Here is a 14,643-nt window from a genome sequence, read left to right as displayed (position 1 = left end):
CAGTTTAGACTCATATCTCATGGGAATATTAGTGGGCCGATTCAAGTCTCTCTCTCTCTCTCTCTCTCTCTCTCTCTCTCTCTCTCTCTCTCTCTCTCAGTCAGAAAAGCGCTCGGAATCGCTGCGATCCGCCATGCTTTAACTCATTTGGATTATTTATGTCTCTTATACATAAAACATAGCAGTGATAGTCTACTGACAAGAAACGGGATTATTTAACTCATCACTTGAACGCACCAGACAGCAAGAAGAGCCACGGAGGGATAAAAAGTCCAACTTTTTTTTTTTTTTTTTAGCACTTAACGGAACTGAAGCCTGAACTGGAATTGAGCAACTTGAGAAATATTGTTTGGAAATACAGTTTGGACCAAAGACAAGATCCTATATGGAGTATCATTACCAGTAAAAACTATAGTAATCCTATAATACATTTTAGGCTATTCTACCATATAAAACCCTATAGGAATATTAAGAGATCCAAAAACTAAACTCTCTGTAATCTCGCTGCTGAGTCCCACTAGTCCCTGCAGGAATATTATGGGAATATTCTAGTGGTTTTTCCTCGGGGCGGAGGGGAAGCCGGACGGGACGCCTGGAGGAAGAAGAGAGGAAAAGGAGACAAGCTCATTTCCCCCCCCGGAGCAGAGGCTGGTGCATCGGGACAGACAGAGGAGAGCTAAATGCGGCTGACCGTCGACCCGCCGACAGCCATGAACAGCAGCGGAGCCGGCAACTTTCTGCTGGTCCCCATCCCGGAGTACCCTCTGCTGGACTGCGTGCCCAACAAAACCGTCAAGATTGTGGTTTTGGGAGCGAGCAACGTCGGGAAAACAGGTAGGGTACGGGATTAGAGAGTGTGCTGCTGTGGGAAAGGAGTTCCGCATCTAGATCTGCAAGCGGGGGAATGAATGAAGGAATGAAGTGTGAAAATATAGATTTAAATTCAACTGAATAGGGGACATTGCAGGCATAATAAGAAAGGTTATTCAAATGGGAACTGGGGTTTTGGGGATTTTACGCATCCCAACCATTTATTTACCATGGATTATACTAATTAATTAATGATCTAGGCTGCCAATTACCGTTATAATCAGCTAATGACATTTCCATCAGTTTATTTGTGTATAGAGGTTGCAACTGCAGCTTTGTGTCTGATTGTGAAGCAGTAGAAATGATAGAAATCAATAATCCGGGACGACAGGGGGCGACACATTTGCATTCTGTACATTGATTTTTTTTAAATTATTATTAATAAAGGCCAAAAAACTGACAGCCTTGACATTATACATAAATGAGACAATTAAGACACAAAGCAAAACTCAGTAGGCCTACAGAGATATAACAAGAGAAAAAATAAATAAGTATAAAAAAAATATATATATATATAGCTATATATATAATATAAGTTAAATAGTGTCAGCAGTTTTGTTGAAAGAAGCTTCATAATGAGTTAGTAAATTCAAGCTCTTCCTATCTTCCAATAAGCTCAGAGAGTGGAGAAATGATCTTAGTTCTACAAGGAAGAGAAATAAATTAGGAGAAGCCAAGAAACATTATATTATGTTGGGAAGTCTCAAAAGGCCACAGTAAGCCCAGAAAAGATCCAAAGAGTTGGGAAAACAAAGACAAGTCACAGGTTTAGAAAATGATTTACCAATACACAGGAGTGCAACATCAAACTCTGTGAATTGGTGAATAATTTTCTCACCCATGGGGCTTTTCTTGGCAGTTGTCTCTGCTTTGAAATGCTTTATAAAACAAGTTATTTGTCTAGGGGGGGGAAAGGAGATTCCAGCCACTCTTGCAGTACTGAGAGCAAATATGTATTAGTAAATAGGTTAGTAGGTTGTAGCAGGTTAGTAGGTTAGTAGGTTTTAGGAATAAATGTTTGTTGTCAGTACTGGAAGTGTTGCTGGAGACTCCTGTTTCCCAGTGTTACTTTGGGTGAAGTTGTGTCAAAATACCATTTCAACAAAAGTTATCTGTCATTGCCTTCTGTGCAATGGAATTCTAACATACGATACGATACGATACAATACAATACGGTAAGATAAGACACGACACAACACAACACAACACGATAAGACAAGATACGATACGATAAGATAAGACGAGACAAGATACAATGTTATGTGATGCGATACAATACGATAAAATGAGACAAGATACGATACGATACGACAAGATAAGATAAGCTGAGACAAGATATGATACGATACGACAAGATAAAATATGATGAGACAAGATACGATACGATACGACAAGATAAAATATGATGAGACAAGATACGATACGATACGACAAGATAAAATATGATGAGACAAGATATGGTACGATACGACAAGATAAAATATGATGAGACAAGATACGATACGATACGACAAGATAAAATATGATGAGACAAGATATGGTACGATAAGATAAGATCAGATGAGACAAGATGTGATGCGATGTGATGCGATACCATACAATAAGATGAGTCAAGATACGATGCAATACGATAAGATAAGATAAGACAATATATGATAAGATACGATACAATACAAAACTTTATTGTCCCTGCTGGGAAAGGTTTGTGAAATAAAAACAATCTATTAAAACAACAACAAACAGCAGCACAGAAACAGGACAGAAACATCTTACATCATTCACATTATGGGTTAAAAAAACAATCATGTACAATCTTCTTCTGGAATTCTGCTGTCCATATTGTTTTTAAATCCTTATAGGAAGATGTGACCATAAGCTCCATGAATCTAGATTTTTTTGGGGGGGTTCCCCTGCATCCTCTCGCCCTTTCACCCCACTTCCTGCATCCCTGATTTAGTTTTTCTTCTTGTTTGTTTTCAGCTCTGATCGTCAGGTTTCTGACCAAGAGGTTCATTGGGGATTATGAAGCGAACACCGGTGAGTTTCCATCCATCTCTCTAAGATCAGATAGAAATTTGATTGATCCTAGTGGGGAAATTCGGTTGCCGTAGCAGCAGAAGTAATGGGATTCAGCAGGGAACATTAAACTAGAATATAGGCAGGCAAAGAGAATGCAAAATAAGCAATCAAACAGTAGAAATGATATCATAATAAAATAACAAAAGCAGTAAAATAGAATGTAAACAATCGCGGGGTTATGAAAACATAAACATCCATCCATTTGATTCAACCCCCTCTCTCCCTCTACAAATGTCCTCTGCTCTAGAAAATCCCCACTATTCATTCAGTCATTCATTCTTTATTTATTCATTCATTCATTTTTCCATCCATCCACATGTGTCTCTCTCCCCAGGAGCCCTCTACTCCAGAAAGGTCACTCTGGATGGGGAGGAAGTGTCACTTCAGGTCCAGGATACACCCTGCGTCGCTCTCCAGGTAACTGAGAGAGAGAGAGAGAGAGGGAGAGAGAGAGAGAGAGAGAGGCAGTCGATGCAAGCTTTTACTTTCATCAGCCACCTTTCAAAACTGTTTTTAGAGTGGTAATCCATGGGACTCTCTCTCTGCACTGCAATTCCCACAGATCATGTTGCAGTCAAACAGTGTGCATGGCCGGTGCTGTGGCAAAATTTGTATTCCCTACAAAAAAATGTATCCCCCCTGTCAGTGTGTCCGCATTTTGTCCTCAGTGTGTGTTGTTGTTTTGTCACTGCACAAGGAAATTATCATGGGGGAAATGAGCTTAAGACATGACAAGTAGACTAATGTTTAGCCTGAGAACTTCCTGGTAGAATCAATGGACGCTTGTGGTTTGAAATAAAATCACAAACAAGCGTGATTCATTACGCAGCAACTAGGTGGGTTAGCCTACTATTGATGGGCTGCTTTCATTCTTTGTAATCTTGTGAAATGTTTTTTAAAATGTTCTTGTATCGTTTGAAAATGGACTCATAAGAAAACTATTTACAAAAATTGATGTTACTTTCTTCCCTGCTGTGAAATCGAGGTGAGGACAAACCACCAGGGGGAGACACATTTTTTTTACGGGAAACAAATTTTGACACAACACCGGGAAACAGCTATGGAAAAGCTTTCATGAACCAGCTGTAGGTTGAACAATATTGTGTTACAACAATTGGCCATACAAAGTTGCAAAAGTAGCATTTATTTATATAAAAATGTCACAAATTATTACTTTAAATCTAAACGCTTAAAAGCCCTCTGTGTTTGCAGTATGGCGCCCCCTGTTGGAACACCATCTCACCACCACTGGCTTTGCTTACTTAGTGATTTATTTGATTTAAAGCTACAATCAGCAGTGATGTACGCTATCAATTTATGCACAATTTGTGTTCAGTCTATGCTCAATTTGTGCTTATGTGCACCATCTTGCGGCTGTGCAAGAGGAATTACAAAAATATCCGCCCCAGAATGTAAACAGTTTGTTTTTAGCAAAAGCTAACCTTGCTGGCTAGCTAGCATGCTGACGCTAACTTGCATGGTGATGACATCAAAAGTTCACACTGTAGCTAGCAATAGCTGCAATCCGCGACGCATTGATTGCGGATTGCAGCTTTAAAATACTTCTGTCCCCATTGAAATGTATTGTCTTTCCCTTTTATACAGTGATTGACCGTATGTGACACCTAAGCTTAAGTTTTACATGTATTTTGAGGCTGTTAAATGTTTGTTTAGATTTGTAGTTTTGAGTTGCGAGTTGGGTTAAAACAGTTAAAAAAGTCTCTCACATGCTTAATTTTCCATCTGCAAGTCAAACTCCTCAAAAACCCAAAGTTCTGACGGTCAAAAAACTGCTGCTTTTATCTCAGGAATTTCTTAATTTCAGGAATGCATTTGATGTGGGAGGAAGCGACCTTAAAACCATCACCTCGCTCATGATGGCTATAATGAGTGCAACGTGCCAGATAGCGAGCCCTCTTCCACGCCAGCCGTCTGTTTACAGTACCAGACCGCTGAGCTGCTCATTTCCTTACTGAGAGTAACGAACTCCCTCCAGCCAGGCAGAGAGACGATGAACCGCTCCCAGAGATTAGAGAGAAATAACTGGCATATGAAGACAAGGGGAGTTATGTGTGGAGAGCAGAGAGGTCATGTAGCTTCTGAGGAACTGGAGGAGAGTTAAAGCTGCAGTGGGCAAGATGTTTAATGTCAAAATAAACCCGTCTCATCAGTCTAAACCACAAACTGGGGCTGTGATGGAGAAAAACATCCTGTTCCCACTAATTGAGACGCAGAAGATTCGTCCTATTTGCCCAAATCAAGTTCTGGTGTTAGTTTGGTCACTTCTCCTCCCACAGAAAGTGATGAATCCAAACCTCAGAGTGAAATCCAGACTGTCTCCTAAACAGCAGTGAGCAGCGCTCTGTCCAGAGAAAGCTGGACTCACCAACGTTAGATCTCTTCCTCTCTCGTCTCTTTGGTTTCCTTTGGTATAAAGCATCACAGACCGGCCGGGTCGGTGAACATGAGCGAGCTGTGGGATGTTTACTGACCTCACCGCACAGGATTTCTGGGTGATGAAGCTCAAAACACCCACTTTTTGCTGCCATTTGGAGTCGCTAGCATGCAAAATTGCCGAGTGCAGTGGAAAGAATAATGTGCGATCCCTTACAAAAAATTGTGCATGGAAAAAATAAAAGGTGATACTGAATTACGAGCTTTTGTTGCAATTACATGTGATATTAGAACATTTGTATCACTTGGTAATCGATTGGACCGATTGAATATGTGGAACTACCCAGCCTATGGTGAAGTCTGATTGGTCGACTGGTTCGAGAGACTGTCCCGTAACCAGAAAGTCCTGAGTTCTATCCCCAAAACTTCCAGTGTGTGTCCATAAACAGTCGTCTGTTTGGAAAAGTCACAATTTCAATGACTTGAGACTTGACTTGACTTGGGTTCTGGTGACTTGGGACTCGACTCTGACTTGTACTCTGATGACTTGAAAAGGTTTCTAAAGTCTTGACTTGAGATCTTGTGTTTGTGTAAATGACTCAGATTGAAAGTGATGAGATTTGTTCCAGCAGACGACTGAATTTAAATTCTGTTTTCTGAATTTGTATGGAATGATTGAATTTATTGAAGTTGAAACTGATTATAGAAATCAAACTCATGATGCTCTTACCGAGTTTTTATCCTATTAAAACCATATTGCATTGAAAAGTCCTAGATATTTAGTTTTCTTTAAGATATTAAATTGATACTGGACTCTTGATTTGTTCTGACTTGACTTGCTGTTCTACATTTAGACTTGAGACTTGACATTAATGACATGGACTTGACTGCAGAGTTGACCTATAGTCGCACCTTTGGCTCAGGATAAGGACATCAGCTCAATGCCTCAAGATCCTCAGATCCAAGGCAGCCATGTGTTTTATCTGCTCTATCAGACCAGAAATCAGGCAGAAATCAGCCGGTTGCTGCTGGTTTACTGACCAGAGAGAACGAGGAAATGTTTTTCTATCTGAATATTTCCCACCGGTGAGACTGAAACCTCTGGCTTGGTTTCCATCCCATCATCGGATAATCTGCAAACCATTTTTCTCTCCCTTTATTTCTCCCTGTCTATCTGTCTCTCTCTCTCTCTCTCTCTCCAGGATGATGCTGAAGGCCTGTACTGCCAGGAGCAGATCAACAGGTCAGGACTTTCTTTCTTTCTCTCGCTATTCTCCTTTCTTTCCTTCATTCTTTCTTCCTTTCTTTCTCTGTCTTTTTTTCTCTCTTGCGTTATTCCCCTTTTTTTCTCTTTCTTTCTCTCTGTCTTTGTTTCCGTCTTTATTTCTCGCTTGCTTGCCTTCTCACGTTATTCTCTTTCTTTCTTCCTTCCTTTCTGCCTTTCTTTCTCGCTTGCCTTCTCGCGTTATTCTCTTTCTTTCTTTCTTGTTTTCTTTGTCCTTTGATGCACTGACGCACCCTGAACACATGTCACTGCTTTGAATTGAATTGAATTTAACTGAACTGGACTGGACAGGACTCTACTAAATTTAACTTCATAAAATTCAATTGAGCTAAATGTAACATAACTAAATTGAATGGGGCACTGTGGTGGATCAGAGGTGCGTCATGTTCTCTGTCACGTCTCTCCTTTTTCTGTCCAATTATCACATCTAATATATGAGTGGAAATGGTCTTAAAGTCGAGATGAAATGAAAAATGCCTTTTTAACCCTTTTAGATCACATCCCCGGTCATATTGTGCACCTATATACCAATATATGCCAAAAAAAATACAAAAAATCAATTTCTTTGTATTCTTATATCAAAATTCAATCATGTTTTCTTCCTGTAAAACAAAATATGCCGTGTGCTTACGTAAGCATGCCCATAACCAATTTCAACCAATAATATCATGACATCCACCCATCAATCAATCTTCAACTTTTAGCGCACAGAGCAGTTAGCTAGCTAGCAACAGCACGGTACTTCGGTGTGTCTTCGGGTGTTACGACACGCCCACTTTTCAACGTTCAAATCAAATTTCTCCCAACGTTACGTCCCGCCTGTCTTTCCTGTTTCACTCGGAAATACGTCACGACACGGAAGTTAGATGCTCTCGAAATGCCGTTTCATCTCGACTTTAAGAGTGGAACTGAACTGGACTCTTCTGAACTCGCAGGTCGATCTACTGGGCAGACGGTTACGTCCTGGTTTTCTCCATAACGGACCACAACAGCTACCGCACCATCCAGCCGCTGTACCAGCACGTCCGCCGCATACACCCCTCTGGAAACATACCTGTCATACTGGTGAGTGTGTGTGTGTGTGTGTGTGTGGGATGGGGGGTGGATGTGAAGTGTGTGTGTGTTTTTGAGTGTGTATCCAGTTATGTGAACATGTCAAAAATCAGCAACTGAAATTTCACCATCCAATATCTCTTTACTTCTACTATCCAATATTATTTTGTCATTTTAAGTTACCTACTGTCCTTTGAGAAGTATCATAGTTTGTTTTGATTTAACGCTATCAATCTTGTTATTATCTTATTTTATTATTTCATTGCTTTTTTCATTCATTCATTCATTCATTCAAACAGTCGATTATCCATTCAAATTACTTCCACATCTACCAGTGTAATGTTTATGGAGCCGCCAAGGGCTCAGACCGCTAACTAGAGCAGACCATAACAGTCATCTACTAACCCCAATCCCCATAATCTAATCTATTCAGTAATCTGTAATCTGCTCCAGGTCGGCAACAAGAGCGACCTGCTGCGCGCCCGCCAAGTGCCGGCAGACGAGGGCGAGACGCTGGCGGCTTCGCTAGGTGGGGCCTTCTTCTTCTCTCTTTCTCTCGGTCTTGTTCTTTCATTTGAGAATGCATGGTAAACTCCAGTTCAGCTCCTGCAGTGTGAATGTGAATGTCACCCAGCTGTAAGGAAACAGAATGTGAATTGAATTGGAATGACAAGAAACAGAATTTAATTCCATTAAATTCCATGAAATTCCATGAAATTCCACTTCTAAGAGAGTTTGTCTCGACTCGCTGAACATTATGAATCAAAACATTATGAATCAAATACAAGACAGTTCAACAAATCAAACACATTCAATCATAATGTATGGATTACGATTAGGGATGGAGAGCCGACTCCAAAAGAGTCAATTCTCGATTCCATCAGTCGACTCTGGAATCGTAGAAACTGTTTCATTTAAATGAACTTTGTAATCAATTCATTCTGATATAGGCCTATCTGTACTAATCTGACTAATCTGTGTTCGACTGCCTTGGTCTGATACATTTCACAACAAGTGGGGAGTGGGGGAGGGGAGAGTGAGAAATTCAAGGCTCATTAGTTGAATGCCAACCGGCGTAAAACTTCAATTTTTGTGTTTGTATTTTCATTTGGAATCGGAATCGATTTAGAATCAATTCCATCAATTCCATTACAATTCAATTCAATTCAATTTTATTGTCATTATACCAGTCCAGTATAACAAAAAGTCTTGTTCACCAGTCTCTCCGGTGCAACATAAAACATAAAAACATAATGTAGACACTGACACAGTAAGAGACACACTTTCAAGACAGTTTTTAGACATAAGATACAAAAACAAAATAAGTAAATAAGAGTAAGAATAGAAAAGAATTAAGATTAAAATCATGTATAAAAAGTGCAAGTCATCACTGGCAGCATTAAGTCATGGGTAATATTACATAGAGGAGTCGGAATCGATGTAGAATCGTCCATCCCTACTTACAATTACATGTTCTGCATCAAATACCAGCTGAAAGGAACCTTTAACATTTTATGATATTCAGTATTGATAATATATAACACGATGTGGAATCTCAGATATGTGGTGACAAAAAAACAAAAAAAAAGCGTTTTTTTGTTTTGTTTTCAAATTCCAATTCCAATTCCTCAGTTGAATTGGAATCGATGAGTTCATTCATGAATTGACCCCCAACCCTGCTGAAAAGATCTTTCCACACACACACACACAGACACACACACACATCCCCGCCTCCTCCTGTGTGTCTAGATACTATATCCTGCCTGCTGCCTAACGAAGCAGGAATGCTAAGTGTTTTGTGAAAGATAAGGAGTCGTGGTCCTAATCTCAACGCTTCCTCTGCTCACAGGAGGAGTTTACTTTGAGGCCTCGGCCAGAGAAAACCACGAGGGAGTTCACGCCGCCTTCCTACATCTCTGTCAGGAGGTAGGACTTTCTTTTCGGTTTCTTTATCGGTTTGTCTTAAAAAGAGTTCGGCCGCCAGTTTGGGTTTTTGGTTGTTTTTAGGGACATAGTTTTGGCTCGGCTCTTGAGTGCAGAACACAAGCTGACAAAAAAGGATTTTCCCTCTGCAGTCGTGAAGGCATCCCGAAGAAAGAAAGAAAGAAAGAAAGAAAGAAATGTATCCCAAATAAGGATATGGGGACATACTGGTTGGTTTTAAAACCTTTGCACATGGGAAAGTAATTAACACATTATTTAATTTGCCTGGTATACTGTCACTGCATCAGATCAGTCTATATTATGTATATCTTGCTTTAATACTGCAGGTTATACCAACAGTTCCTCATGGTCTAGGGTTGAGCAGTTTCACAGTATAATCAGGTATTTTAAAACATTTGTGGTATCATTCAATATTATGTTCCTTTTTCTATTAAAATACCACATTATGCGTGCTATTTATCAAGTCTTGTGTATAAAAGCGTCACTAGTATTTGCAGCTGGAGTGCAGATTGCACTGTTATACTCTCAGGCAAGTGACAACCAACTCTGAAACGAAAAAGAGTGGAAGGCGAGGGAAATGGAAAGATGGCTGCTGCAGCTGGTTGGTAGCTGTTCAAGTCAGATGAAAGCCAGCTGATGAGGACCAAGTTGTATGAAAGCTTTGCATGAAAAATTTCCAACGAAAGGATGGAAATACAACAAGACACAGGGTTCCCACACTGACCTGGACATCAAATCCAAGAGATAAATTCAAATTGAGTAAAATGGTCAGTGGTCTTGACTTGTGAAGTCAAGAAATCCTGATGAAATCATTTTAAAGGTCCCATATTCTCCACTTTCCAGTGTTTTATTTTGTGTCTTGAGGTCCATTCAAAGCTGTGTGTGTGGCGTCATGAACCAAAAACACTCTCAATCCATTTTTCCACGTTCATTTTCCAGCATCTCTCTGAGCCTTACCAAGAACAGGCTGTTTCTGTCGCCGTGTCTTTAAGGCTCATTAATATTAACGACCCCTCTGTTCCGATTGGCTAACCGTTTCAAGAGTGAAACGTGAGACGCCGCGGCCCGGCGGCTACAGGTAGGGAAAACTCTCCCGGTAATAAACAATGATAACTGCTCAACCGCTTTGAAAAAAACACTTTGTTAGTTTATTATTTCTTACAGAAATGATAATGAGCGAACCTTTGTGACGCCACAAAGTTCCGGAAGTCCAAACGGCTCGTTTAGAGGCTCGCTTTTCTAATATGGATTGTGTGGATTTAGTTGGCGACCGTGCGTTTTGATACTTTCACCATGTTTAGATAGACCATCCAACTCCTTTATCATCACAGAGGCAAGGGGAGTCCTGCTTTACATGATATGGGACCTTTAAAACTCCAACAACCTCCATCACAGGGTTTTCCTCAGGATATGAAGAGTTGATCCGAAGACAGAGAGCTGAGGCATAATGATGAATTTAGCTGCTATATTTTAATTTAAAAAAAAACATCCATTTTCAAAAACTTTCAAGGCCTTATTTTATTTTTTCCTCAAATCCCCAACCTTAAAGGATTGTCAAACCCGTGGGAACCCTGGATACAGATCGCTTCCCATTGATGTCAAACGTCACAAAAAAATTACAGAAATACCTCCTGCTGTCTTTTTGGCCAGAAACAGCTTCAGCAGCCTGTATTAGACTCTTGTGTGTGTTTGTTTTCTGTCGGACCGATACGACGACCGGCCGGAGCCCCGTTATATTTGGGCTTGTTTACACTCGCCCAGCCCATTTCCATCTCACATCTTAAAAGAGAGCAAATTCCACAAACCTTATTTCTGTTTGAAGTCAGCGATCTTATTTTACCCGAGCTTGTTTTGGCTGACGAGCTGCACTAAGGACTTTATTTGATTTTTTCAATATATATTTCTGGTCTTATTGTAAACAATGTGGCAGGAATTTGGCTTCCAAAATGATATAAACAAGGCATTATGACCGACTTGTATATTATATTGGATGTTACTTTATTTCTTTAATACACTTTATTGTAATTGTTCCATATTCAATTCACTTTACATTTCTGTCTATATACACTTTTTTCTTTTTAATTTGACATATATTTTGCATAGAGTACAAAAGAAAAAGGGAAAAAAATAATTACATCATTACTTACTGTAAAAATGTAAAAATAAGGAAAATGAAGGAGAGAAAGAAAAGAAAAAAATCTACAAATGCCTTTTGATGAAAACAAATATTCGAGGAGTTCCTTTACCATTCTATTATCATTTGTCATTCAATCGATAAATTTATGGTGCAGGATTTTTTTCTTTGATATATATTTTCACAATACTGTGATATAATCGCACATCCCAGTAAAATATGGAGACAAAATTAGTTTTATTTGTGCAAAGAACAGATATGTACACACACTGTGACCAAAAATTCTTAATGACACGATCCAAGTCAAAGTAAATGGCGAACAGGCAGATATTCGTGTTCGTTTTATTTCGGGACCATCATCACCGTCATCTGCTCTCTCTCTCTCTCTCCTTCCTCCAGGTGAGCCGGGCGCTGGGAGGAGGGAACGGGGAGAAGAGGAGGGGGGGCCTCCACCTGGCCCGACCCAAATCCCCCAACATGCAGGAGCTGAAGAGGAGGTTCAGGCAGGTCCTCTCCTCCAAAGTCAAGTCGGCCACCACTCTCTGAGAAACAAGGGAGGAACGCAAACGCGGGCAGAAACGTGCGGCCGGGACGCGTGGAGAGGACACGAGCCTCCGTGAGAAAACAGCTTCTAGCCTTTGGATTTTCTTGAGCGGAGGGAGAAACGCTGAAGAGAAAGCGACGAGAGCCCTATATATGGAAGAGTTGTGACTTTTTAGGGGTTTTCGGGAACTTAAAAAGCCGTTAACGGTATTCTGAGATATCTAGAATGGGAAGGAAAACATCACGGCATCACGGGATGGAGGGATGATTTGATACGGACAGAGAAGAGAGGACCTCTTCCCAGGGTTAAGTACAACGAGGACGCTGGTTCACGCAAAAATGTTAAAGACTCTTAAACAAGCAGCGGGTGTTGTGTTTAGAAACTTGGCAGGTTTACCAAGAAGGAGAGTGAGCGAGTCGGCAAAACTGTAAACCATTACTGAGTGTGCAAAATCTGAAGAAACGCCTTCGTAATATTGAGTTACATTTTTTGCACAATTCATACCTAAATTGTCCCAAAGCTTAAAAATCCTTATTTTTTTCCATCTTTTCTCCTTTATCTACATCTCCTGGATTTAATTCATCAATAATGGATCATTGCTTTCACCTCATCAGTCTGTTTTAAAGAGCAGAAGTTACTGAAATTTTGCACACTTATTTTGTGTATTCTGCAAAGAAATATGCTTTCTCGTTTTTGCAGAGCATCAATCACCCATCTAGGTTACAGTTTCAGTTGTGTTGGTTTGGGGTTTTGTGTCCCATGGACTAAATGATGTTTGAAAGATGTTTAATCTGTATTGAGTTCATTGGGACGTCTTAGGGACTTGGAGCGGTTTATCCAAACTCTGGAGCGTTTATTCCTTTAGTTTGGTTCGAAAACAGCGACGTTCAGACTCACTTAGCACCGAATACCGGCACAGAGACGCCTGAAAATGCAAATCTCAGTCCTCTCACAAGGGAACTGCGGTGCGGTTTGTTAGGAGTGAGAATGTACTCTGAACCAACTACAAGAAACAACCCCAAAACACAAGGGTTTATGGGTATCAGGAGACGGATGATGACATCTGAGAGCCAGCAGTTCCTCATGCTTGGAAAGCGTAGCAGAACAAAATGAAGTCTGGACTGATGCTCATATTCAGATGTTTCTTCATGTGTTCTTACCTGGTATGAACACCACAGAAGAAGAGACCGACAAGTCTATAATGTTTAGCTAAAGTTACAGGGACTGGAATCAGATTTGTTTGGTTCCCCCCCTCGCCAAAACCTCTCAACCTGGCAGGATGACAGGTCACCAAAGCTCTGTCCAATGAACGAGCTTCTCCTGAGTCCATGTGACGTTTCATTACAAGTCCCGGCTCTCTTCTAATTTTCTCTGAACCTAAACGAGCCGAACGCAAAAATGCGACAAAGTAAACTTTTCCGCTATAGCTCAGACCAAAGAAAACAAGCCGGAGGTGTGATCGCACCTTCAGCGTCCCGTGGTGTAAACACTGTCGGGGCGTATTTCATCTCTATTGGTTTCAGAGGAAAGTTTTAGTGTCTTGTGGACTGAATGCTGCTGCAGAGGCCTTATCTCCCCCCCCCCCCCCCCCCCCCCAAAAAAAAGACATTTTTCTTGGGGAGACGCAACTTCACGGTACCAAAGAGACTTTTATTTTGTTCGGCTCGACCAGCTGCAGGCGACGCCTCAGTTCTGCAATCCTTCCTGTCAATAAATGAGTATGAGTCCAATATTTACTGTGATGACATCATGTAGATTCAAAGGATTTTATGAAAAAGTTTGTTGCTTGTTACATTTTATGCCTTAAATGAATCTATGGAATTGAAATAGCAGGAAAACGCAGCATCTGCTATCTATAAGGCCGTGTTCCAAGTGTGTAAAAGGCGACTGGGGGGTGTGTGTATGTGTGTGTGTGTGTGTGTGTGTGTGTGTGTGTAAGTGCATTTTCTACTTCTACAGATGCTGTTCTCATGACCTCTCGTCTCGTTGTGCTGCAGTGTTTTAACACTCAGCAGAGGTTAGAGAGTGACCCCTTCCCCCCCAGATATTCACACACACTTACACACACACACACACACACACAATTCCCAATAAAGACACATTCCTCAGCATCTGGAATTTCTTTCTTGGTCATTGAACCTCCACCCTACCCCTACTATACACACACACACACATACACACACACACTCACACACTCAACATACACACACACACACAGACCAGTGAAAAATTGTCCGCTGACCCCAACCCATGACCCCTCTGACCTTTGACCTTTAAAAGCAGTGGGGCTCCAGCAGAGTCTGGAAAAGGCAGAGATAATTCCAGGCGTCTGTCTGTGTA

General features: G+C 40.7%; 1 protein-coding gene across 1 annotated transcript; it reads left to right on the top strand.

Moving 5' to 3' along the window:
- Positions 1-476: 476 nt before the first annotated feature.
- On the top strand, positions 477-14,414 carry rasl11a (RAS-like, family 11, member A). The gene is made up of 8 exons (XM_071915441.2): positions 477-834; positions 2,851-2,907; positions 3,284-3,366; positions 6,546-6,586; positions 7,564-7,693; positions 8,135-8,210; positions 9,531-9,607; positions 12,159-14,414. The coding sequence occupies exons 1-8, from the start codon at positions 681-683 to the stop codon at positions 12,303-12,305; spliced, it is 765 nt and encodes a 254-aa protein (XP_071771542.1). The 5' UTR covers positions 477-680; the 3' UTR covers positions 12,306-14,414.
- The last annotated feature ends 229 nt before the right edge of the window (positions 14,415-14,643 follow it).

The sequence above is a fragment of the Centroberyx gerrardi genome, chromosome 23 (genome assembly GCF_048128805.1).
Source record: "Centroberyx gerrardi isolate f3 chromosome 23, fCenGer3.hap1.cur.20231027, whole genome shotgun sequence".
Classification (NCBI taxonomy): Eukaryota; Metazoa; Chordata; class Actinopteri; order Beryciformes; family Berycidae; genus Centroberyx; species Centroberyx gerrardi.
The sequence above is the reverse complement of the archived record's forward strand: the minus strand, read 5'-3'. Positions and strand labels throughout refer to the sequence as shown.

What these genes read in the sequence shown, in the direction of transcription:
- rasl11a (XM_071915441.2), top strand. Translation starts at nt 681, where the DNA reads ATGCGGCTGACCGTCGACCCGCCGACAGCCATGAACAGCAGCGGAGCC. An exon ending in GAGCAACGTCGGGAAAACAG is followed by an intron (nt 835 to 2,850) that starts GTAGGGTACGGG and finishes GTTTGTTTTCAG; the next exon opens with CTCTGATCGTCAGGTTTCTG. An exon ending in TGCCAGGAGCAGATCAACAG is followed by an intron (nt 6,587 to 7,563) that starts GTCAGGACTTTC and finishes CTGAACTCGCAG; the next exon opens with GTCGATCTACTGGGCAGACG.